General features: G+C 40.0%; 1 protein-coding gene across 5 annotated transcripts in view; it reads left to right on the forward strand.

The window, feature by feature from the left end:
* The first annotated feature begins 1,470 nt into the window (after window positions 1-1,470).
* VANGL1 (VANGL planar cell polarity protein 1) overlaps window positions 1,471-26,425 on the forward strand; it is a 68,135-nt gene continuing 43,180 nt past the window's right edge. For 2 of the 5 annotated variants that reach the window (XM_031967353.1, XM_031967357.1), the window contains exons 1-2: window positions 1,795-1,855; window positions 17,147-17,360. In XM_031967353.1, coding sequence (XP_031823213.1) covers window positions 17,290-17,360 — 71 coding nt within the window. In that variant the 5' untranslated portion in view covers window positions 1,795-1,855; window positions 17,147-17,289. Of the gene's footprint in view, window positions 1,532-1,712; window positions 1,856-1,935; window positions 2,436-17,101; window positions 17,361-26,425 lie in introns of those variants that run through there. The other 3 variants (XM_031967355.1, XM_031967354.1, XM_031967356.1) reach the window with 3 other exon arrangements.

Here is a 26,425-nt window from a genome sequence, read left to right on the forward strand (position 1 = left end):
AAGCACCAAAAATGTTATTTTTTAAAAAAAAAGTTCTTTCAGTTCAATTCAATCCAATAAATGCCCAATATGGCCAAGTACCACACTAAACTCAAGCATCAATATGAAAACTAATAAAATACCATCCCTGCCTTTAGGGAGCGAACCATCCCAGAGAAGCATAGAACGAGAATCAGACTTTCAGACTCAAATAGGAGCAGAACTGATCAATTATATATAAAGATCTCTGTGGTGGCAGGTTGACAGTTTTAAAGCGTAATGTTCTATGTTTTGCATTTTACTACATTTTGCCAAATATATCCCAGTTAATTGGCTGGGGTCAAAGTGAGGGAGTATTATGGGCTGCAGTGGGCCATAGTGTTGCGTTGAACACCTCTGACCTCACATAATCACCTCATTTTATTGAGAAAAAGAGGCCTCTGGAGGCTGTGAGTTGCCCAAAGACACATTCAGTAAATGCCAGTGATAGGATTTTAAAAACGGGCCCTTCACATTCTTTTCACAGGACTAAGCTGTGGAGGAGACTCAAGGGACACACATAGAGAGGATGCCAAGTGAAGGGAAATAAAGGGGATGAATCTGTACCTATCATTCTATCAGCAAGGGATGTTGCTGCATGGAAACGGCCATCTCTCTACAAAGGCACTCTAATCCATAGCCTTAAACAGTTGTCCCACTCAAACTCTGAGCCAGCAGCTGTCAGAGGCAAACCTTGGAGCAGGTATTTTCAAATGCCACGAGCTTGGAGGAAGGAGACTTCCCCTAGAATCAAGCAACCCCTCGAGGCCTCCTTACTTTCTACAGTTTGGGTTATTTTTTCCCTTCAGACTTCTTACACTTTAGAAATAATTCAGGATGCGTGTGATTTCCTTAAGGACAGGAACTGCTTTGATTTTTTTTATTGTTGCAGCCACGCACGGTGCCCTATTATTGGAGTTAAGAAAAGTAGGGTTCACGGCCTTCCATACGCTGCCTTTTTTTTTTTGAGGTGAGACATGAGAGATGGGGTGTTGGGACAGTTCCTTGTTAATTAGTAAATATTGGCTTAATTAAATTAAATTGGAATCCTGGTCTCCCGGGCATTTTTGTTTTGTTTTGCTGAGGCAAGTGGGGTTAAGGGACTTGCCCAGGGCACACAGGCAGGAAGTGTTCAGTGTCTGAGGGCAGATTCGAACTCGGGTCCTCCTGGCTTCAGGGCTGGTGCTCTATCACTGCACCAGCTAGCTGCCTCTCCTGGGCTCTTTTATTTTCCAAAGCTATGATTACTAGCTATTTGTGAAGGCAGGATAGAGCGCTGATGTTTCCCTTGGCCACTCTCTAGGGCTGCATACAAGGTATACAGCAGGCACTACATTGATGCGTGTGCCCCTCCACGGACCTGCGCTCACCGGTGGCCTCTGCCGGAAAGGATGCTACCGGACGCCATCCAATCCGCTAGGCGTCCATCAGGCGCCTGCCTCCCAGACGCCTCCAGTCGGCACGTGGGGCTCGGCGTGGGCGGGCTGGCCGCGCGCCGGGAGCGGCTGCCGAGGTGAGGCTCGGGCTCCGGGGGCGCGCGTTGGGGGCCCGGGACCGCGCCCCGGGGCCCGCAGGTGGGCAGGGCCGGGCCGCGCTGGCTGCGCTCCCGGCGGCTTCTTGGCTGCCTTCCGCGCCGGGCTCGGGCTCTCGCTGCCTCTCTGGCTCTCTGGGCGGCGGGGCGGTGCCGGGACAGGAAGCGGAAAGCAGCGGCGGAGCGGCGGCGGCGGCGGCGGGGCTGCGCGGAGCTTCTGCACGGAGCCCAGCGCAGGCCGCAGAGCCGGGGGGCTGCCGGGCACCGAGACCCCGCGCCGGGGCCGCCGCACCCGCCGGGACCCAGGTGAGCCCCGGGGAAGGCCGGGAGGGCCGGGAGCTGAGCCCCGGCAGCACCTGGGAGCGGACCTCCCGGGGGAGACGCCCCCGCCCGGGGGCCCGCCCCTCCATCCCCGGGACTGCGCCCGCGTCCTCCGCCCGGGCTCGGGGGCCGCGCTCCCCGCCGGGGACCCCGCCCGGTCTCCCCGCAGATGCGCCCTCCCCTGCCGCCGCACCTTCTCGGCGGCCCGCAGCCTCCCATCCGTGCTGGGCGCCAGGCTGCCCTTCCCAGCCCGGCGCCCCGCGGCTTCCCCGCCTCCCTTGCTGGGGGGAGGGCGGGGGGGCGCTTCAGGCTGGCTGCTCCGGAGCGGGGCGAAGCCCGAGCCCGCCCCCGCTCCCGGCCGCTTCCCGGGCGGCTCATGCGCTGCAGCCGCCCCAGAGGGGCCCGGGACTCGGCGCCGGCCCCGCGAGGGGGGACAAAGCTCCCTGGCGAGCTCCTGGGGGGGAGCTGGCGGCGGGCGCCTCTTCCCGCCCTCCCCGGGAGGACCGGGGCCGAGCCGCAGGCCCGGCCGGCGCAGCCCCGCCGCGCTTCGGGGAGCAACAGGCAGGTAGGAGTTTACTTTCGAAAAACCGCCGGGGTGGAGCAGAGACGGGCGGCAGCGCCGGAGCCCCTCGGAGGAGGACGCGCCGGACCGCGTGTCCTCCCCGTGGCGTGTGCGCTTTGCTCCCGGGCAGCTCTCCCGAGTTCTGCCCCCCGCTCTTCCTTAGCACGGAGGCTTGCACGCAGGAGGCGCTTACTGTCTGCTGAACCGACTCAATTCATTACAGAGCAGGCAGGATCCTTCCCTCCTGAGAGCGCTCCGTGGCACCTCTAGCCCCTAGTTAAAAGGTGCTAGACGCGTGCACGCTTACGGCGCTTTCATTTATTTTTTTCTTCTTCGCTGACTCTGTGAGGAGGGAGGGCGGAGGGGGAAATCGCCTGTATGTTTTTAGCTGCTCTTTTGAAAAGCGAGCTAGCTGTAAAGAATCCGGCGTTTTTCACCGACGGTTTTACGTTTTGCTGGGGCTGCTGGAAAATATTCTAACTTGTGTCACTAATCAACAATGCTAATTAGCGTTCTCTCTCCGAAGGGTGGGTGGTTTGATTACAAGTCTCCTAAGAGTCTTTAAGAGATGGCAGAAACTGTCTGAATCTAGGGAGGCATAATTAGCCATTTTATGTAACCGCTAATTAGAGTTTTTAGGGTTGAATTAAGTCAATGTGAGATAGTTGGGGCTTTGATTTGTGGAAGGAAACTTGTTTTACAGTTCAAAGAAACAACACACTCAACATAATCCATGTCTGCAGCCTTCCCAGATTTTGGGGTGCTACTGGATGTAATTAGAAAGTGACGTAGGTGGTGTTTCCCCAAAGATGATGGGAGACTACTGTGTTCATTCTTCATTTGAAAGTAAAATGAGGTAAGAGTTTTGTGAGTGCCACGCTTTGGAGACATCATTAGCCGGCCAATATACTGGATTTGGACTTCTGTGAAAGCGTAGAGATAGCAATAGGATACATTTAAATTCTCGATCTCAGAAAAAATAAACTAAAAGTTGGCTTGTCTGTTGCAAAATAAAAAGCTTTTTAGAGCTGGGTTCTGGCTCCTGGGCTCCCCTCCCCCATGCTCTTTATAATTGAAATACAACTGGTCACCTTTTTTTTTTTCTTTTTTCTTTTTTATTTAATAGCCTTTTATTTACAGGTTGTATGTATGGGTAACTTTACAGCGTTAACAATTGCCAAACCTCTTGTTCCAATTTTTCAACCCCTCCCCCAGATGGCAGGATGACCAGTAGATGTTAAATGTATTAAAATATAAATTAGATACACAATAAGTATACCTGACCAGAACGTTATTTTGCTGTACAAAAAGAATCAGACTCTGAATTATTGTACAATTAGCTTGTGAAGGAAATCAAAAATGCAGGTGGGCATAAATATAGGGATTGGGAATTCAATGTAATGGTTCTTAGTCATCTCCCAGAGTTCTTTCTCTGGGCATAGCTGGTTCCAACTGGTCACATTTATACCTATGGGCAGAAGATGAAATTGAGAATAGATAGATGATGGTTTTGTAGAATTTATGATTTGGCTTTCCATCTGTTAGTCAAGAGTTTTCTTCTATCCTGTATTGCTATAGAATTTCTAATGAAACTTAATTGAATTAGTGCCTTTTCCTGGATAGTTGTATTTGAGGTGTGAGAGGAAGGAGGCCCCCCCAAGGACAGCTTTGGCTTAGTGGGGATGGACTCTTATCAAGAGAGCTCCTCTTCACTAACTGGAATCTGTTATTAAGGGTGCGTGTATGCTTCTCTGCTGTCGGATTCAATTCTTGTCATCATTATCAACTCTTCCTATGCTGAGCCTTCACTATCTCAGACACCCTAGGGAGTTTGCTACAAAAGAAATAGAAGGCATGGAAGAAGAGGGGGAAGGGAAATTAGGCATAGAAGAAAAGGGCACACCTGAATAAAAATCATACTACAGATAAAAATAATGTGATATCCAAAACAAAAACAGATTCTTAACCACTTACAGCTGTTCAAACACATGTACACCTGTGAAAAAGGTGTTGTCAAAGGGATTAAAGTGATAGGACCTCAGAGAGACTTCATCTGATGAAAGAATTGAAATCTCTATTTTTTTAAAATTAAAGTTCTTTTTTTTTCAAAATATATACGTGGATAATTTTCAACATTTATCCTTATAAAATTTTATTTTCCAAATTTTTCCATCCCTTCCTCTCACTCCCTTCCCTAGACAGCAAGTAATCCTATATATATGTATGTATGTATATATATATATATAATACGTGATACATAAATTTCATGCTGCACAAGGAAAATCAGATCAAAAAGGAAAAAAATGAGAAAGATAACAAAATGCAAGCAACAAGAAAAAAAGTGAAAATACTATGTTGTGATTGAAATTTATTTTTCAATGGAGGTGGAAGAAGACTGCCATTTCCTTTACATGTGACCAGTGTCAGAGCAGCATTAATTTAAGAGTAGATACAGAGAAGTGACTTGGATTTTTGAATTTACAATAAGCATTGTTAAACATTGTCACCAAGCAAGGGGAGACAAGCCTTGTGGTATATCAGAAAGAGTTTTAAGTTTATAGACTAATCTGGGATTCAAATCCAGATTCTCTCGTAAGGAAATGGAGAAATCATTTTGCCTCTTGCCTCTCTGGATCTCAATTTTCTCATCTATAAAATGAAAGACTTTATATTATAATTCCTAATATTTTTTCCAGACCTAGATCTTATGAGTTGTCCATATGCTATATAGATCACTGGCCTGGCAAAATTCATGGAGACCATAGCCACTTTCTCTCATCCCAATTCTGCCAACACCTGCATTCATATACTGTTTCTTTGTCTCTTTTCTCTTTCCCATCTTCCTCTCCCCTCACCTTCCTCTTGATTCATCATTAGGCATTAGGGCATGTGGATCAATGATAAATGAGAGTAAAAAGAAATAGATAAGAGAAAATTATTTTCAAAACGAAAAGTGTGTAAGTAGCTTACTAAGGTGGAAGTTTGATGAGAGCAAGGCTGCATCTCATCTAAGAACTCTTTTAGTACTGTGAGTATTTAATATTTGTCAGACTTTAAAATTGCATGGTGGTAGATAGTAGTGCTTAAGGCAGTGGTTCTCAAAGTATGGTCTAGAGAATCCTGGGGATCTCTGAAACCTTTTAGAGGGTCTACAAATTCAAAAATAGTTTTTCTTTCCAATATGGTAAATGTCTAAATATAAGATAAACAAAAAACTCTTTGGAGAGATCCTCAATCATTTTTAATAGAATAAAGACACTGAAAACAAAAGTTTGAGAACCACTGGCTTAAGGAAACATATATAAGCTTCTGCCACCATAACACGGAAGGTTAATTAATCTCCTAAAGCCTCAAAGGCAGCTTAGTGGTTCAGAGGATTGAGTGCTAGAGAGGGGTCAAGAAGTTTAAATGACAAGAAGTCATTTCAGACATGTCCAACTCTTTGATTTCGGAGGGTTCTCCATTTGGGGTTTTCTCCAGCTCATTTTACAGATGAGGAAACTGAGGCGAATAAGTGATTTGCCCCCAGGTCACACAGCTAATAAGTATCTGAAGCCACTTTTGAAGCCAGAACAGATTTCCTGATTCCAAGCTCCAAATTCTAAGCAATGAACTATTTAATCCATCCTCAAAGACTTGCTACCTGTAAGACTCTGGGTCTGTATCAGGATCCTTATCTATCAAATGAGAATAATAATAGCATCTATCTCCCTGGGTTGTCATGAGGATCAAATTATATAACATTAAAATGCTTTGCAAACATTAAAGTGTTTCATAAATGCTAATATTTGTCTGATTTTAAGGCATTGAGGTAGCTCAGTGGACAGAGGACTAGGCTGGACTTCAAGTTAGGAAAACCTTAGACACTTACAAGCTATATGAACTTGGGCAAGTTACTTAATCTGTTTTAATACAATGGAGAAGGAAATGGCAAATCATTCCAGTATCCTTGTCAAGAAAACCTCTTGGACAATATCCATGTGCTTTCATTCACCACAAATAATTGTACTCAACTGAACAACAGCAGACAGACTAGTCTTATATCTGTGAAGTGAGTGATTGGAAAAAAAGGTTCCTTTCATTTTTAAGGTATTAGAAAAGTTTCTACATATATTGTACCCAACTCCTACAGCTAGATACAGCCACAACCTTCCTGACTGTAGTTGTCTGGTTTACCAGATTGATGTTTGGGGCTATAAAGCTAACATGAAACTAATTCTTTTAGATGGCCAGTGGTAAAATAATCATAATTATTATAATGTCAGAATTGCAAAATAATTATAAAATTGAAGATGTATTCCCATAGAAAAGATTGTTTTGGCTCCAAGACATAAGGAAAACCCACAATACAGCTAACTTTTTCAAATCCTATGTTTAAAGAAGAATCCTCCCTTTGGTATGTTGATGGATATGTGATTTCATATTTCCCTACACAGATGGACAAGAAGATGGGTCTAACCTCTTTTCTATAGAGAAGGATCATGGATTCTAGGAAGTTAAAGGGATATATCTGAGATCCCACAGTTAAAGGAACAGAGAGCTAAAGCAAGCATTCTTTTTGCTACATAGCATAGCCTCTCCCGATCATCATTTTCTCCTTTTTTTCTTCTATAATCCTCAACAGTTCCTTTCTATAAATCTTCATACTACATTCACCCAGTAGTACTCCTCCTTATTTGAAAAAAAATATTTCGGGTACCAATGAAACACTTGACTTGTCCGTGCCTTGTCCTATACTTAATTTTCTAGTAGTTCAGTTGTTTTTCGTCGTCTGACTTTTTATGACCCTGTTTGAAATTTTCTTGGCAGAGACACTGGAATGATTGACCATTCCTTCTTCAGCTCATTTTTAGAGATGAGGAAACTGAGACAAATAGGGTTGTATGACTTGCCCAGAGTCTCACAGCCTGAAAGTGTCTGAGGATGGATTTGAATTCATCTTTCTGATGTGCTATTTAGTTACCTTTCTGCCCTTTCTATCAATAGATCTCTTCAATAATGTATGATGTTAAAGGGAATCAGATTTGGGGCAGTATGGGTGGGGAAAATAAGATTTGAAGGTCAGCCTTTTATGCCATTCATCATGTGTAAATAATTGGTAGCTTACTACCACTGATTTATGCCCACTAATAGACTTTCCATTAGTCTTTGGGTTGATTGATTGGAGATTATAGTGTTCTATGATTCACAACCATGGAGCCTTACCGGGAGAAAGTTGATTTTAAAGAGAGGGACTTTTGCAGTATGCAAAAAATGCAGTCTCCCAAATACAATGTAGAATTGGAAAATACTGCAGAGGTTATCTGGTTCAACTTCCCCTCTTTTTTGGGGGGAGGGGGGCAGATAAGGAAACTGAGTCCCAGAAAAGTTAAGGGACTTGTGAAGGATCCCATAAATAAGTGTCAGAGGGAGATTTGACCTTGGGTTATCTGATTGTACGTCTTGTGCTTTTTCTACTCTGTTATATACTTTTTTGACACAGATTATCTGATTGCACATCTTGTACTTTTTTCTCTATGATAACATACTTTTTTGACATGGGTTATCTGATTGCACATCTTGTGCTTTTTCCACTCTCTGATATATACTTTTTTGATATGAAAATGACCTTGGATTGTTAAAAACTGTGCCCCCAGATAGTCTGTCTTGTTACAAAGTCTTTTAGCATGGCCCTGGCACTAATCTCCCTGTTTGAAGGACCAGCCTAGGTGAGTTTGGAGAGACTTCTCCAGAAGAATGGCTGGGCTCCTTCCTCTGTTCTCACATGTGAGCTGTCCTTGTTTAGCAACATGTGTCCCATAATCTGAGCAAATTGTATTTTTCATCTACTTTGTTACGAGCTGCAATGATGGAAAGGAAAATGTCTTTCACGTTTCTATGGATTTCATTAAAGAGGCATCATTGTGTCCTGGGGCTCAGTACAGCTTGTACAAAGTCATCTGTGATTAGGAGCATTTGGAGAACCTCCATATGAATAGGACTTGGCCTTTGCTCAGGGCTTTTCCTCCAAGACTTGAAATTACCCACTTAAGGGGAATTGGGGGGTGGAAAGAAAGCCAGTAATACTACTCAAAAGAACTTAGAAGGTTAAGTACTGTATTATAAATAGTTATACTGGGAAATCATCCACAAAGAATGTGAGATGATCCGACTTTTCAAATTCAATCTATTGTTTTGTGTTCATCATAAGGTAGATTTTAAAACTAGCTAAGGAGAAGCTCTTTGTTTGAATGGGAATGTCAATTTTTCGATCCATATTTTTAATTTTTTCATTATCGATAAGAGCTGCTTTATTTTTGCTACCATTATTTCCATAATTCATTATTGTCCTGGCTATGGATTTCTACTTACTTAACTGATGTTTATGAACTCATTCTTTAAAAAAAAAAAAAAAAAGTTTTGATGACCGCATTTCAGCATAATTGCTCTCTTTTGTAATCCTGTATATTTCATTTTATACATTTAGAAAACATTCAGAAAATAGATCTGTAAGCTTTATTAGACTTATTAGATTTTATAGGACTTATTAGATTTGGGGGTCTGTGACCCCCATAAGATTAGAAACCTCTGACTTATCCCTTATATGATATTCATCTCTATTTCATATGACGTTAGGAAAAATCCTGGGAGCAATTACTGAACTCTGAAGGTGGTCCTTCCTGAGATGTTTACCTTTTGGTTCTAGAATCTAAATGGTTGTTGGGTTTTTTAAGTCATTTTTCAGTCCTGTCCAATTCATCCTTATCCCGTTTAGTGTTTTCTTAGCAAAGATACTGTATGAGGAAAGATACATATGAGAAAACTGAGGCAGCTAGTAAATGTCTGAGCTCCAATTTGAACTCAGGAAAATAGTTTTTTCTGACTCTAGGCTTGCCACTGAGTTGTCCCACAAGACAGATATGTGTTATTATATCAGGATACAGTAAGGAGCTATTAAGGGAAGACACATGAGGTATTTGAGATGAGGAAGAAGAGAGATCTTGGTAAATAACTTCCTTTTTTTTTTTTGGAATAGAGTTGTTATGAGAAGTTTGAGAAACAATGAAAAGATTTGGAAAAGCCTCTGAAATGAATGAAATATCAACTCAATCAGGGAAGTATAAAAGGATAGCTTTGTAGCAGTGAGGGCCCCGGTTGAGATTGTACAACCCAGGCAGTAGTGTTTGGTGATACTCTCCAACTTTGTTCAGTAGGATGACAATAGAGCAAAAGCAACAGATGGTGAGTTTGATCCAAGGTTGAGTCTTCCAGGGCAAGATCAGTACTGGGATAAAGGGACAAGAGACTGGAGAGAATGAAAACAGTATAGAGTTAAACCTTTCATTGAGAGATCAAAATGGAGAAGGGAGCAGATTTTAACTAGTGGCAATGGCCTCTATTTATTTACACCATTTGTAAAAAGTAGATTGAACAAAAATCTTCTCTTTAGCATTTTATTATTGACAATGTTCTATTATTTAAACATTTTATTATTTGTAGCCTATTTTCAGACCTACAATCTTATGATTCTAAAATCAAATTGTTTCCAGTTTAGATTAAAGTCTATCAAAAGCAACTATCCCTTCCCCTGTCCCTCCTGCCATCAGTTTATATAAATGGTTATTAGAGTGCAGGGACTGACTTTTGCCTTTGTTTGCTTCCTCAGTGCTTAGCACAAATGCCTGGCCATACTAGGTGCTTAATAAATGCTTGTTGATTGAAAATGGAGCTCTTTTTCAGTGCCCTATTGTGTTTCCTGATAAGTTCTGCCTCTTGCTTCTGAGAGCTTTGTTACAGCCTTACTTACACAAAATATTGTCTTGTAAATAACACAGTTGAGATAATAACCTTCAGGGTATATTTCCTGCTTAAGTACCACTGACCTGTTGTCCAGACTATCAAGCCTATTTTTAAATAAATTAACCTGAGATTTTATGGTTTGGTGCAGTCTTCACCTTCCTTCCTTTTCTTTAATTTACAGTTAAATTGAATTAGTTAGCAGTTTGGTGCTGCTCTGCATTTTTCTCACTGGAGCTTCTGTAAATTCTTTGACTAGGAATGGCCTATTAGAGGAAGTGAGTTGGTTTTTGTGGTCTCCTGATTTGAGTGGCCCTGGGGAAAGTGCAATCATTTTTTAAATGTTCTTACTATGTGTTGGGCATTATGCTAAGCACTTTACAAATCATATCTCATTTGAGCCTCACAACAATTCTGTGAAGTAGATGCTATTATTATCCTCATTTTATAATTCAGAAAACTGAGGCAGGCAGAAGTTAAATGACTTGCCCAGTGTAACAACACTAACAATTTCCTGAGCCTGGGTTTGAACTCAGCTCTTTCTGACTCCAGACCTAATGCTCTATCCATTTTTCTACCTACTTGCCTCTGGATTGTGGAAATGGAAGGGAAGGGGGAATGAAGGGACGGACAGATGGCTGGCTAGCTGGATGGATGAAAAAGCTTTCTTTAAAAGTATACTTTTTGGGGCAGCTAGGTAGCCCAGTGGATAGAGCACCATCCCTGAAGTCAGAAGGGCCTGAGTTAACCAGAACTTACACTTCCTAGTTGTGTGACCCTGGGCAAGTTACTTAACCCCAATTGCCTTGGGGGAAAACAAAGTGTACTTCGTGCCAACCATTGCTAAGTGCTCTGAATTTTCAGTTATTTCAGTTGTGTCTGATTCTTTGTGACCCCATTTGGGTTATTCTTGGCAAAGCTATTGGAGTGGTTTGCCATTTTTTTTTTTACAGATGAGGAAACTGAGGTAAACAAGGTTAAGTGACTTGCCCAGGGTCACCTGGCTAGTAAGTGTCTTGAAGCTGGATTTACAACCAGGGAAATGAGTCTGCCTAGCTTGGGACCTGGTATACTTGCTGCCAAGAATGCAAATGCAAACTCTTAGACAGCCCTTGCCCTAGAGGAGATTGCATCCTAAAATGCTGGAAACAATACAGATTAGAAAATGGTAGCCAGGGAAAGCTAGTTTGGTTTGGAAAATTAAGGGGTAGAAGCTTAAACAAAATCTAAAGATTCCATCTTAAAAGCCCATTTAAACTGAAAAAGTCAGAGAACATAATGCATAGATAATAGACAAGTTGCTGTTAGGGCAAAGAATGTCTCTATTAGGTTATCCTTTTACAAGGGTAAACATGCTCTTTGTTCCAATTTAATGGAATTCAAATTTAGCTGGCCAGGATTAGTCAATTATTTAGTGGTCTCCATAAAGACACTACAGAGCAGAGGTTCTTAATCTTTTTGGTATATCATATATCCAAGGATGCACTTAGTAACATTTAACAACTGTCTTTCAAGAAAAAAAAAAAGTGAACACTGGATGCACTTTAAAATTTAATCTTCGTTATTAACATTTTCTTCATCACTTTCTTCAACCTATACAGTCAACGGTACAGTAAATCAAGCCCTAATTTATTGTGTTTGCCATTTTTTCCAAGACACAAATGCTCACACTGAACATTTCACAATTGACTTAAGCAGATTTGAGCTGGATCTGGTACACTCCTGCTTGGATTCTTTTGGCAGTCTTATGAAGTTTACACACCCCTTCTCTGAATAATGTTTTTAAATATGCCAAAATAAAATACACAGGATTATAAAGGAAGCCAATTCTTTTGAAATACAATATTTTAAAACAAGTTTTTGAACAATAGGTTAAGGACTCTTTTTCTAAGGGATCGGTGGAAGCAGGAGAGAGCTCCAAAGAGGGTGAACTTTGGTAGCAGAAAAGATGGCCAGCTTTGGAAGAACAACACAGTCCTTGAGAGTAAATCAGGAGGTTGGGATTTTTCCTTTCTCCCCATCACTTTGGCCATAGCATATTGTAACTCTTTGTGCACACCCAGAAGGAAATAGGCCCAGTCTGTCAAGGACATTAGATAGGAGCTTTATTAAGTTCAAAGAGATGTCCCTGGTTATTAACAGCTTAGCTGTTTAGGACAGGCCCACAGAACCCAGCAGAGCTGCAGGTGGATGGCCGCACAAGGAGGACAAGGCAATTTGGAGCCTGCCATGTTGGGACGGCAGCTGCCTGGGCTGGGAGCCTTTCCCCCCAGTGTATTTTTGATACTCTTCGTCTGTTCTTCCCACTCCAGCTGAAGATGTTTGTGACAGAGCATGCTCCAGGTGTATGGAGTGATTTGTACCTTTACTCTGATAGTTTCTTCCCACTGGAAACTCCCCTGGATCTGATAGATGAGCAGAAACTTTATATAACTGGATCCTAAGCGTTCCTCCATGCTACTTCCTGATTGTGTTCCCACTGTATTCTTGCTAGCAAATGCTTAATAAATTCGCTCCATTTATCAATCTTTCCTCTCTCTATCTACTGGCCTTGCTATGTGAAGTAGTTAATATCATTGCTTTGAGCTAATTGGCTAATTACTGAAGACAAATGAACCAAGGAAAGTTCATGCACTACTAGTAGCAGGAACCTTCTCTGAAAGTTCCTAAAAGAGAAGAAACATGTACTCAGATAAGTTGTAACCGCCACATCTTGGGAATTAGGGGTACAGTGCCCCTGAGATCTGGAAAATCCATGTAAAGTTTTCTGGCCCTCCCTACCAGAAAAGAAGTCTGAATTATTATAAGGTATTCAAAGATATTGATATTCTGTAATACTATACATATATTTTTGCATTTCTGAAATTTATAAACTTTTTTTGTGTCATCTGCTGGCCTTTGTGTATTTGAAACTTCTGCAAAACTCCTTCAGAATTCCCGTTTACTTTCTTATGTTGACCCATGGTGTATCATAACCACACTGGAGAAAGCTTCAATGTGGAAGAGATGACTGTATATGCAAAATAAATACGGTACCCCCTCGAGGACTCTACCACTATCCCTGTCATTATTGTATTCACCTAAAGACTAATTTCCTAGGTTCAAGTTCAAGTTTCATATTTGTCTTTATATTATCTAACAGTGTCTAGTACACAGTAATAAATGTACTCAATAAAAGCACATTGAATTGAAATATACTTCAATATACTTGGAGGGAAGAAAGAGGAAGATTGACGGAGAACCATGAGAGAAAAGGGAGTAGAAATAGGATAAAGCAATATTATAGAAACCAAGAGAGTCAAGACCAACAGAAGAGGTGACAATATAATGTCAAAGTCACAGCCATGCCAAAGGTTGTAGAAAATCAGAGAAGATGAAGCCTGAGAAGAGACAATTCAATTTGGCATTAGAAAGTCATCTGTAAGTAGAATGGTGACAACACAAGCTAAGATGGAACAGTGGTAGTGTAGGAGCCCCATCCAGGGCATTCTGAAGGAGGGGCTAGTCTGAATTCCCTTCTCTAATTCTTTTTCCTGGCTCCCTCAAAGATGGAGTCAGTGATTTTTTTCAGATTATTTTATTTTATTTTTTTCATCCTCATAATGTTTTGAAAAGGAAATACCCCAGTTTAAGGAACAGACACAGAAAAATGATTTTTCTGGGATCACACAGCCTTCTAAATCTCTAGGTCTGACTCTTTCCAATCAGCTAATAAGAATAATTATTTGTTTGGCATTTGAAAGTGTACAGAGTACTTTTCATAAATTAATCATATTCAAACCTTACAATGCCATAAGATAGGTGCTAGGACATAATTATTTCCATTTTACAAATGAGGCAACTGAGACTGAGGGATTAGTTGGCTTTCGTGGCACTTTAGAACTCAAGTCCATCACTCAGTCGATTGTACCACACTCACCTGAAATGTGTTAGATGTGTTAGAATGTGTTAGAAAATGTGTTGGGGGGAAAAAAAAAACTAAAAGGAAGTTTATTTATCATGGCATAATGTAGTAAATTATTGTGGCAACACTGAAATGATGAAGCTAAACTTAAAAAGTTTGTGACAAGATGAAGTGAACCCCCACTTGATTTTTTTGTAAGGTTCTTGGGTTGTTTTTTCTTGTGATTTTGAAGCTTCCCATGTTCTTCTAAATGAGCAGGTTGCTTCTTTTGTAAAATGGAGGGATTGGACTAAATGATGTATCTCTAAAATCCAATTGAGCAATAGTCATGTTTTACTCATCTGCTGTGTGATCTAAACCATACTCAAATTTGGAGCTACACATGAAGACTAAGACAATGAAGATGAAAATGATGAAGAAATGAAGTAGGAGAAGAAGAAAAAATGGAGGAGGAGGAGAGGAGAAAAAAGAAGAGGAAGAGGGAAAAAGAAAGGGGGAAGAGAGGGAGAAGAAATTGAACATTTTCTCAGGGATTTTTCCTTCATTTTATTTAGGGGACATACGTATGTGGGTATGTGTGTAAATACAGACTAAGTATAAAGGAATTGGGGACCACTTGCCATTTGGTGAAAAGAGAGGATCAGGAAAGGCCTTGGTAAAAAAGCATTTGATTTAAATTTGTTTAATTAAAGCTTTTTATTTCCAAAACATATGCATGGATAATTTTCAACATTCACCCTTGCAAACCTTGTGTTCCAAAATTTTCCCCTCCCTTCCCCCACCCCCTCCCCTAGACAGCAAGTAATCCAATATATGTTAAACATGTGCAATTCTTCTATACATATTTCCACAAATTTAATTCAAAATTTGAAGATAGCTAGGGATTCTGTTTCTGTAATTCCTGTTTCTGTAATATCCTCCCCAGAAATGATGTCTTAAAATTTTGAAATTTTATAAACAGTTAAAGTACATTAGAAAGTGTGTGCCAGTCTACAGGATTTGTATAGACACTTGGATAAAGGGGGGAGACAAGCCTGCTTCCATAGTTGTTGGGGGCAGCTGCCTCTCTCGACTCCAGCTCTACTTGGCTCTCAATTTGCAGTCTTTATTTTCCCTGACACATGCATAGCTCTTTCACTGCAGTTGTCTGGGCCTGCTGTTCCAGCTCCCATATGGAGCTTCAGACAAGAGCTGTTATGTTTGGATGGTGATGTGAAGGAAGCAGATGACAGATGGAACAGGGTTCCAGTGTGGTGGGATGCAAGGAAGGAAGCGCAGCTTTGGGATTCCCAAGGGTGGGTGCTTTCCTTTTCCAAGAATTCTGGGGCTTTTCATGTTTTGACTGTGAGAATGAGCTGTGTGTAGTTACTAAGATTAGTAAAGCCGACAAGGTGGACTTAGGATACTTTTTGTGCTGAAAACTGTTTCACTGATGGCAGATATTGGGTGTGGATAGAACAGTCCAGACTTAATATGGAAAAACAATGCATTTGGAGCCAGTGGTTCTGGCTCTTTCCAATCAGCTAATAAGAATAATTGACATTTGCTTGGCATTTGAAAGTGTACAGAAAGCACTTTACATAAATTAATCACATTAAATTCAAACCCCAATGCTGCCCTTTTAGTATCCATGTGACTGCGGACAACTCACTGGTAAGCATTTATTGAGTGACCAATATTAGGTGACCAATGCTATGTTAGCAGCTAGGGAAACATTTAAAAACAAGAGCAAAAATAAATAAAAACAATCCAGCAGTTCCTACTCGTAAGTAGCTTACTTCAATTGGATGGATACAACTGTTACATAGTTTGGTAAATATAATTTGAGGAGGAAGAAAATACTAAAAATAAGAGATCAATTTCAGTTTAGTTTTAAATACAGTTACTACTACTACCACCACCTGTGCTACCATCACTACTACTACTACTACTACTACTGTTACAACTCCAACTACCACCATACTTACATAGCACTTAGTAGCTTCTAAAAATTGTGGTATTCAATCCCCTCAGCCAGAGGTGTCACAATGTTCCCGGGTACTGAAAAACCAGATTGAAATGTAATTGGGAAATATTTAACAAAATTAATAAAAAACATTAAAAACAGATAATATTACATTTTAAAATTAAATCAATATATGGCCTGCGGGAAACATCAGGCTGTGATTATTAGTGGCTTTCACCACTGCTTTCAAGCACTGTGTCTGTAGTAGGTGTGCTTACCTTAGTTTTAGAAATGAAACACAGGCTCATAGTTCTCATAAGTAGTGAATATTTGAGGCAAGATTTGAACTCTGCTCTTCTGACTTTTTTTTTTTTAATATGTTCATTCACTGTAATGTGCCTGAATGTTGAGAAGGCAGCTAGACAATAAGCATTTATTAAATGCCTTCTGTTTGCCATCCACTGTGCTAAGCACTGGGGATACAAAGAAAGGCAAAGACAGTTTATATCTTCAAGAAACTTATGTTCTTTCTCTAAAGAGGCTTGGTAACATCATGTGATGTCTTGATGTGCTCCTGAATCGGATTTAAGGGAGGAAGAGTTGTACAAAGTCTCACTCTCTGCTAGAGTGATCTAAATCCAGTGGCAAGACAAGAAACTTATAGTCTAATAGAGAAGATAATATATACAGACCTACATACGCAAATATACTGTATGTAGGATAAATGGGAAATAACAGAAGAAAAGCACTAAAAATAAGGCATATTGGAGCCACTCTCCTTGTTTCAAAGACTGAAAGATTGGGGAGGTGGGGAGAAGGTGGTTTGATGGCTTACTTACTCTAAACATAATAAGATGTATATAGAGTGACTGAACTGCAGGGGGTAGGAAACCTGGAGTTGGATCCCTTTCTAGATGTCTAGTTAACATTAATATTGACCTACCTCTTTCCATCTCTTATCTTCATACTGCCTAATCAAAATTCTGAACATTGAGTTGCTTCTGGTTGTACTGCTGCTGTAATATTTCATTTTTCCCCTTTTAGGTGAATGTTGCAGGTTAAGGTATATTTTTCTTACCCTTTCTCAAGGTTGAAGAAGTCAAAGACCACCCCTCCAGAGCCCTCCCCTACATCTCAGCAGTACCATTGGTGAAAAGCAAGATAGCGGTGGTCCTTTTCTCCTAAGGAAAACCAATACTTGCCCCTTCCCAAAGGGCAAGGTGCTCTTTGCTATGGATACCGAATCTACATACTCTGGATATTCTTACTATTCAAGTCACTCCAAGAAATCTCATAGACAGGGGTAAGTAAACTTTATTGATCATTCTTCTCTTCCTTATCTGGGAAATGTTCCAGTGGGCATTCGAGCATTGCCTCTCCCACTGATGCTGTTGAAATTGTTTCACAGGTTAAAACATTTCAAACTAGAGTGCAATAGAGTTGGGAGAGCCGGGAGTTTGTCTCCCTTGACAATACGGGTAACTGGATCCTGAAAGAGCTTTTAAAATGCATGAGGAGTAACTACCCTGCCAAATTAGATTTTCTAGTAAAAGACAGTGGATGGCCTCTTGTTCTTTTCATAATTGATTTTAGATTAAGGTTCTTACTTCAGCCGCAATGTTTCTTTCTGTTCTGAGCCCTTCTCAGAAAGGATCCCTCCCTTCCTTTAACAATTAACCAAAAATGTAAATGAAAAGGGAAGGTGTTAATTTGTTTTCTTTCCTGTCGGGAGATGTTCCTGTCGACGATGAATGGGTTAGAAGTTATACTTTGATGTTAATTATTTCTAAGTAGCTATGGTGGGTCCTACAATCTTACATCTAGCCTCCAAAGTGATTTTTTGGGATCATTTGTCAAACACGGTCCTTTGACACATGAGGAAAGTGAGTCCCTAAGAGGGCCTGTTCAGGCTGCATGAGAGAAAGTGCTGGGATTTGAAATCAGGTCATCGATTGTACACCCAGAGTTCTTTCCTTTGCTCCAATTGCTTGAGCTGGGCCATTCATTCTGGCTCTTCTTGGGGCTCTATCCCACATCCATCTTGTCCTCCTGGGTGATGTAGCCTGTGCCTTATGGAACAAAGGTCTTTTCTCTGAGCAAAGCTTACTGGCCTACATAAGGTCTATATCAAAACTTGGCCTATTCAGGGACATTATAACTTATGGAGCCAACTATACTCAGATAAAAGGATGGCCTGTTCAACATGGTGCTGTCATGGAGTGCTCTCTTAAGCCATGGCAAGCCTCTGACGTTTTAATAAGCCATCAGTCCAATAGACTTGTGATAGAAAGAGCCATCTGCATCCAGAAAGAAAATCATGGGGACTGAATGTGGATTTGCACCTTTTTGTTGTTGGCTTGCTTTTTTTTTTCTTTCTCTCTCTTAACTTTTTGTTCTGGTTTTTTCTTGTGTAGCATGATAAATGTGGAAATATGTATAGAAGAATAGCACTTGTTTAACAGATACTGGATTACTTGCTGTCTAGAGGAGGGAGTGAGGGGAGAGAGAGAAATTTAGAACACAAGGTTTAGAACACATTTGCAAGAATGTTGAAAACTATCTTTGCATGTATTTTGAAAATAAAAAGTCATTATTAAAACTTAAAAGAAATAATTGAAGTCTTCAGTTAGGGCTAGGAGGAAGCAAGAGTTATAGAGCTCTGGGATCAGAAGATTGGAAAAATAAATAAATTGGAGAGGCATCAGGGTGTAGTGGAAAGAGAACAAAGCAGAATTCTTCGCCAAGTTTTAGCTTCGGTCCTACTGCTTACAAGCATGTAACTTTGGACAAGTCAGTTTTTAAATCATGGGCTCCTCTTCTGTGAAATGGGGACGATACTTGCTTTACTGACTTTTCAGGGATTGTCAAATAGGATAATTATGTGAAAGCACTTTATTATTGTGATAATTAATGTCATAAATATGATGAGGCAACATAGTATAGGGGGCAAATCTTCCTTAAGAATCAATAAATACAGGGACCCCTCCCTCCAATATCTATTAGTTCTGTGATCCAAACAAGACGCTCAACCCCTCAATTGTATCAGGTAACTAAAAACTATGAGTGGTGAGAAGGTGCTAATTTGTGCAAACAGGTCTCCAAACCTGTTATTGAAATACACTATGAATTTCAAAGCCTAGAAAAGGCTTTTCTCAAAGAATTGGGAGGTAAAAGGGACTCAAGGAATAGACTTGAAAGCCCCAAACCAAGGTCTCATTTTGGAATATTAGGTTGAATTGAGCCTTTTGAGATTTTCCAAATAATTCATAACAAAACAAAACTGATTAAAAAATAGAAGATGCCAGGGAACTCTGGAAGCCCTTTCAAATGATGAGACAAGTTAGGGCATAAATGTAAACAATTGGATAAACATCTCAGAATAACAGCTTCAGTCTTAAATCCTTAGACCCACCCTGAACACATTAAGTTGTTAACATTCACCATTCCTTTTCTTCCACAAAATTATGTAAACCAGAATTTTGAAGGGGTTCAAGATTTACATGTTGCTTTTTTTTTTTTTTTTTTTTTTTTTTTTTTTTTTTTAGGGGAAAAGTAGGGTATTTCAGTGATGGATGAATTGAGTAGAATAGACTGGTTTACATTGTTTGTTAGCCTGGAATTCCCTCTTTTCTCATCTCATTCAGTATTCTTTCAAGGCTTAACTCTAATACCACCTCTTCCAGGAAGCTCTTCCCTCCTTTTTCTTTGAAGTAAGCCCTGATCTAATTTCATATCACGTATACCTTTCTTCTATATATATCCTGTTCTAATTGATGGTCCATTTATTTGTATTATATCACCACATCCCTACTCCACAGATGTTTATAATAATTAACACTTACATTTCTTATTTAAGGTTTACAAAGCATTGTCTCCCAGGGTTCCTAAGAGATTGCTAATATTCTTCCCTGTTTAAGGTTTACAAAGCACTTTCCTCCCAGGGATTCTATGGACAGAACAAGTATTCTTCCCTTTTTACAAATGAGATAGCTGAGATCTGAAACAAGTAAAATATAAGTCTTGGTTTTCCTCCTCTGTAAAATGGGGAAAATTGAAACCTCAACTACCTCTTTGCAGAGTTAAGATGATATATCAAATTGCTCTTCGGACTGTGAAAATCTAGATTTAGAGCTAGAAAGGGCTCTTTGAGATAATTTGGTCATGGAATATTAAGATCACAGACTTCAAGATTTATGACTATCCTGTAACTACCTGTGCTAGGGGCAGCATTTGAATCCATGGCTTCAATAACGGGGTATTCTTTCTGCTGGGAAAACATTGTGACACGGGGAATAGTGCTAAGATTCAACTCACAGGACCTATGAGCCTGACACTCATTCCCTGTATATGACTTGTGGCAAGTCCCTCTTTTTTTCTGGTTTGTAACAAAGAAAGGGATTTGACAATGAAGGGCCCAGGCTGCCCTAACTCTTTGACCCTACATCTCATACACTTCTTGGGTAGTCTGCCTCCTGCACAGAGGGGCACTTTGCAGATAGGCCTTCTCTGTGGTTGAGTGAGAATAATCCAAGCAGTTCTCTAGCACTGCTTGGAGGGTCATCACACTCATGCATATTAAACGCTTTTCTGAAATGTCTCCCAAGATGATAGGCCTTCTGACCTAATGAAAACTGCCTGCATTTGGACACAGCATCCCTGTTTGCTCTCAACTTCTCTGCTCACCCATTTGTAGGATGGTGGACTTCTCAGACTTCAGTTTCTTCATTTGTGGAATGAATGTTAGTGTGACACAATGGAAAGAATGGTGGATTTGAAGTCAAAGATCAGGTTCAAATCCTATCTCTACTACTTTATACCTTTGTCATTTGGGGGCAAGTCACTTAAACTCTGTGGGCCATAGTATTAGCATATGTAAAAAGAAAGAATTGGACCAAATGGCATTTTAAAATATATTGAAGTATGGGACCCTAAGTATAACCAAATTATCTCAAAAGGTCCTGACTCTATGATCCTATTAATCTTACATTTGTATAAATTTTCACAATCCAGAGAGCTTTTTGATTTATCATCCTTTTTTGATTTAAAAATTTTCATTTTCTCCAGTTACATGTAAATCAACATTTTTTAAGTTATTCATGTATATTCATTTTTAAACATTTCCATATGAATCATATTGAGAAAGAAAAATCAGAACAAAAGGGAAGAACCATGAGAAAAAAAGGAAGAAAAAAGTTGATTTACATTCAGTCTCCATAGTTTTTTCTCTAATTATGATGACATTTTTCATCCAAAGTTTATTGGAATTGCCTTGAATCACTGAACTGCTGATGAGAAACAAGTCTTTGATTTAATATTATCTTAACCCTAGGAGGGAGGTAGTTGAAGTTTTATTTCCCCCATTTTTCACAGGAGAAAACCAAGACTTAAAGGCTGGATGTCTTGACAAGCTCACAATATCTAATTGTTGCAAACACAAAATCTAAATAGATATTTTTCAGGGGCTTTTTTTTCTGTCCCCATTTGCTCAGTTCTACACATGGGTTTGTTTTTGAGAACATTCAGACAGCTGTAGATGGAGATTCCTTTCCCCTCTGATGAAATTCTATGAAACCTTGACATTCTACTAGGGACAGATGAACATATATACCAGATCATGAATTCATTCGAATACTGGTGAGCTCAAGAGACATAGTGATAGCGTGGTATTATAGGCATGGGATTTAAAGTCAGAGTAAGTTTGAATCCTTTCTCTTTTGCTACATGAATAACCTTGGAAAAGTCATGGATCTATTTGTTTATCTATAAAATGAGGGAACCTGGGCCAGATGATTTCCCCTCCGGCTTCCTATCCCATGAAATTGTTCTTAAGTTATCTCGACTGTGATGAGATTTATAGATGCATGCAATCGACTAGATGTCCACACTGCTGAGCTTTAACCACTCTATTGGGTGAATGAATTCTGTGACTGAGGTATATTATCTGTGGTATAGAGATTGTGAACCCCCCTAGGGCAAGGGATATATTTTATAAATGGTGCATAGCAATGTGTCCTTTATCAGTGTTCCGAGCAGTAATAGTACCTGTCCAAGGACTAGTTAATGAGAAAGTTCTTCAGTCCAGCCAAGTATAGAGCATTATCCAGGTGTGTGTCTGAAAACTGAGTGAGAGGTTTTGTTTTGATTTTTTTTTTAGACATGCTCAGAATTTGAATAGATCTGAATAGGACAGCTAGATACGAAATAGGCTATAGTTTTTTTCGCTGTAATTTCAGTAAGAGTCTGATTTCAAAAGAGGAATGATAAAATGGTTCTGAACTTGATACTTCTGATGACATTGTGATTACCCTCTGAGAGTAGTCCAGTTTCCAGGTTGATGGACAAATGTGAACTGTCTAGCTCTTGTCTGAGTTTTATAGCCTGGCTGTAAAGCTTTGGTCTCAGGAGAAATTCCATTTAGCTTAGAAATGTTGGGTAGGAAAGTATTCTTAGGCCACTGTTTTTGTGTAGATTAGTATTTCTCCATCAGTTTTACTGTAGAGAAGTCCAGGAATGCTTGAGATTTGAAGGGTAGAAGAATTAGAACAAAATTAAATGAAAATGAAGTATTGCTTCCCAGTAGAGATCTGTCTTTTATTTTGAACTTTCTCAATCAAACAGATCTGTTGAACACTGAGCTTAAAAAGGGCCAAGGTCTCTCATTTCATCCAGGATCATCTCCAGTCATCCTGATTTATATCTGGCCACTGGATCCAGTTAGTTCTGGAGGAGAAAGTGAGGCAGGTGATCTTTCCCAGTTCTCCCTCACTTCAGTTTAATTCACTTGCATGTCTTAGCATCCCCTCCCTGATGTCATGGTCTTCCCTGAGAATGAAGGACAAATAGTACCTTCTCATCTACCACACAGCTCCAGGTAACATAGGAATAGTCTTGGAACTGACAGTGGTTTAATTTAGAGAGTGTCAAAATCAGGCAAGATATGAAAAAAAAGGCTTTTGCCTAGAATTGGGGAAGAGAAAAAGTGGGGACCAATTTATGATGATAAAAGGAATGGAAGGGTATGGGGATGATACAGCTATGTGTGGGAAGAACTAAAATGGAAAAACCCCACCTTTAAATAGTTATATGAATATAAGCTATTAATATTATGAACTCACTGAGATATAAACTATAATAACTAATGAGAGGCAGTGTGGCTTAGTGACCTGGGCTAGGGGTGGGAGGAGGAGAGAGAATCACATGTAGCTTTAATTCTTCATGGGTTCTGACATTCCATGGCTTGCCATCAAATGATGTCAAAATATTGATGTCAGTCAGTCAACAGTTATTTAGTGCCTACTGTATGTCTGGCATTGCTAAGAGCTGAGCAAAAAATAGTCCCTGTCCTGAAAAGCTCACTATCCAATGAGGGCAAATAAACATGTACATACAAGTTAAATACAGGATAAGTAGAAAACATTTAATAGAGGGAAGATACTAAAATTGAGAGCATTTGGGAAGGATGCCTTTTGGAAGATGGGATTTTAGTTGGAACTTAAAAGAGGTCCAGGAAGCCAGTAGATGATAATGAACAGTAAAAACATTGCAAGAATTAGGGGATAGCTAGAGAAAAATATCTGAAATCTGATGTAATGAAGATCAGGCTTTGTTTCAGAGAGAAGTCAGACGCATGTTCCTGCTCATGAACAAGTCAGATTCCTTATTTTACTCATATGTAAAATGGGGACATTTGACTAAATGCCTCCAAGGTCCCTTCTACATCTCTGGTGTTATAGTCCTATAAACATTACCCCCTATTCCAATGATATCTGTTAGCTCTTTACTTTGCTTTAAGGCTGTGGTATTGGGTGCTATGATAATATGCTCCAAAGAGAGTACCAGTGAAGCCTTTTGGGGACACAATGTTGAGCATTCGAATGGCTCTGAGATAATTTCAAAGCCATAACTATGAATTGGGAACTTTAGTGGGGAGTTTTTGTTATTACAAAGGCTGTTTCTTGCCTGGCCTCGAAGTTAAGGAGAGGTATGATAGGATCCTATGACAATCAAGCTTTTTTTTTTCTCATATTCATTAATCAAAAAAGCATCTACTAAAAACACTTTTCTTTGTACTATTAGATTGTAAGCTTCCTGAGGGGAGCTTTTGCTTCTTTTTTGTGTGCTCAGCTCTTAGCACAATGCCTGGCACATAGTAGGCATATAATAAACTCTTCATAATCCTGTTTGGGGATTTTCTTGCCAAAGATAGTAGAGTGGTTTGTCATTTCCTTCTTTAGCTCATTTTACAGAAGAGGAAACTGAGGCAAAAGTGTTAAGTGACTTGTCCAGGATCACACAGCTAGTAAGTATCTAAGGCCTGATTTGAACTGAGGAAGATCAATTTTCCAGTCTGAGTACTCTGTCCATTTAGCACTTAGATGCCCTATTATACCGTGGATAAATACAAAGACAAAAGCAAAACAGCAGTCAGGGATCTCCCATTTAAATGAGGAAGAGAATAAAAAAGTGTGTGTGTGTGTGTGTGTGTATGTATGTGTATGTATGTACATACCACAAATGAGCATTAGGTAGTTTTGTAGGGGAAGCTTGGGATACCAATGAAGGCGCCTATTTATCTGGTGACCTGTGGGAAAGTTGTTTTTACAGGTCACATCCTTTAAAAACAAACACTGTTGCAAATGACTGGCTCGTCCTGATGGGAGGGTTACCTTGGCCAGTGGTCCATTGAAATGATGCCCTTGGTGATCTTGACTTAATTTGTGAAAGCTTTTATCTAGTTAGTTTCCTTAAAAAAAAAAACAAACAAAAAAAAACAAATAAAGGAACAACTATAACAAAAACAAACTTCAACACTTGATAGTTGTTTACATAGCACAACTTAAGAGGAAAGAGAAGAAAAAGACATTGTGATATCTTCTGGCTGGCACTTAAGTTTAGCTCATCAGACAGGATAGCTATCAGTTAGGATAATTGTGAATGGCTATGGCCTCTAGATGTCACAGGATAAAAAAAAAATTAAAATAAAAACACAACTTCCTTTTACCAGATAGTGATCCCTTTGTTATGTTCACTCTGATTCTTATCAAAGGATTATCAGATTATTGAGGATTTCTTTCTATTTCATTGCTCTCAATTCCCATAGGAACTAGTAGGACTGGAAGAAGTATATGGTCCTATGTTACTCCTCCCAATTCAGGCTCAGTTTAGGACCATTGTCATAGAACTAGTCATTTCAGTGATATTCTGGAATATAACATACAGTATAAAGAGTTCCAGATTAAGGGTTCACAGGCTTGCCATTCATATCTCATCTCGACTACTTATTAGCAGCTTGATTTGGACAAATCACTTCAAGTTTCTGTGCTTCAGGTCTCTCATCTGTAAAATGAGATTAGACTAAATCATTTCTTGGGTTCCTCTTCCCCATCTCCATCCCATCTCCCTTGCCCTGAATCTGTGATCTTGTGAATTTTGATGGTACCCTTCTCTGTATCCCCAGTTTAACACAGTGCCCAGCATGTGGTACGTGCTTAATAAGTATTTATTGATTATTAGGATTTGGCTTGTACAGAACAGCCAGTGGGTTCCAGTAAACTGGCAGGAATTATCTGACTTTGTCTTTTTACCTTTAGTACCTAATATAGTAGGTACTAGGACATAGTAGTATGGATAAATGCTTGATGATTGATACACAGAAAGGTCCAGTGGGTATATGAACCATTAATAAGTCAGTTATCATTCTCTTCCTTTGTACTGTATATATTTTGTACATAGATTGAGTGAATAAGTAAAAGGGTGGCACCTTACTTTAGGAAGAAAGGACATTGGTAAGATGGAAATTCAAGGTTGGCCAGGGTACAAATAGTTTTCTTTTACTGTAGGTAGTGATTTAGACACCACTACCTTTCTTTAAATTTAAAGCTTTTTTATTTCACTTTGCTGCAAGTTGCATAATTTTTACAACAAATTATATATGTGTATCTAGATATAAATGCATGTAAGTAGGTGCTTTTTTTAACTGTTAGTCCCATTGTGACCATTCTTGGGAATGAGGACAAGTGTTTGGCTGGCAGCACAGGCTGCACTGAGGAGCACAGCGATCCCATGGGAAGGAAGGGCAACCCATTTATTTATTTACTGTAGCCAACTGAGGGGTCTGAATGGTAGAGGCCCTTTGATCCTCAGTCAGCAGCTGTGACTAGAAATGCCATTTTCCATCTGTGTTTAATGCACAGGTTGTGACCCCATCTCTCAGTGGGCTTTGCTGCAATGATTGATACCTTTTGTAACCTCCAGATTGGATTACTGCAGGGTGTGCTCAAGGATCCCTGGACGACCACCCCAGAACATTCATCTGGTGTTGAATTCCTATTTCCCTTAAGTGTTTATAACCACTTGGATCTTATTTTT

Source organism: Sarcophilus harrisii, chromosome 4 (assembly GCF_902635505.1).
Source record: "Sarcophilus harrisii chromosome 4, mSarHar1.11, whole genome shotgun sequence".
Taxonomy (NCBI): Eukaryota; Metazoa; Chordata; class Mammalia; order Dasyuromorphia; family Dasyuridae; genus Sarcophilus; species Sarcophilus harrisii.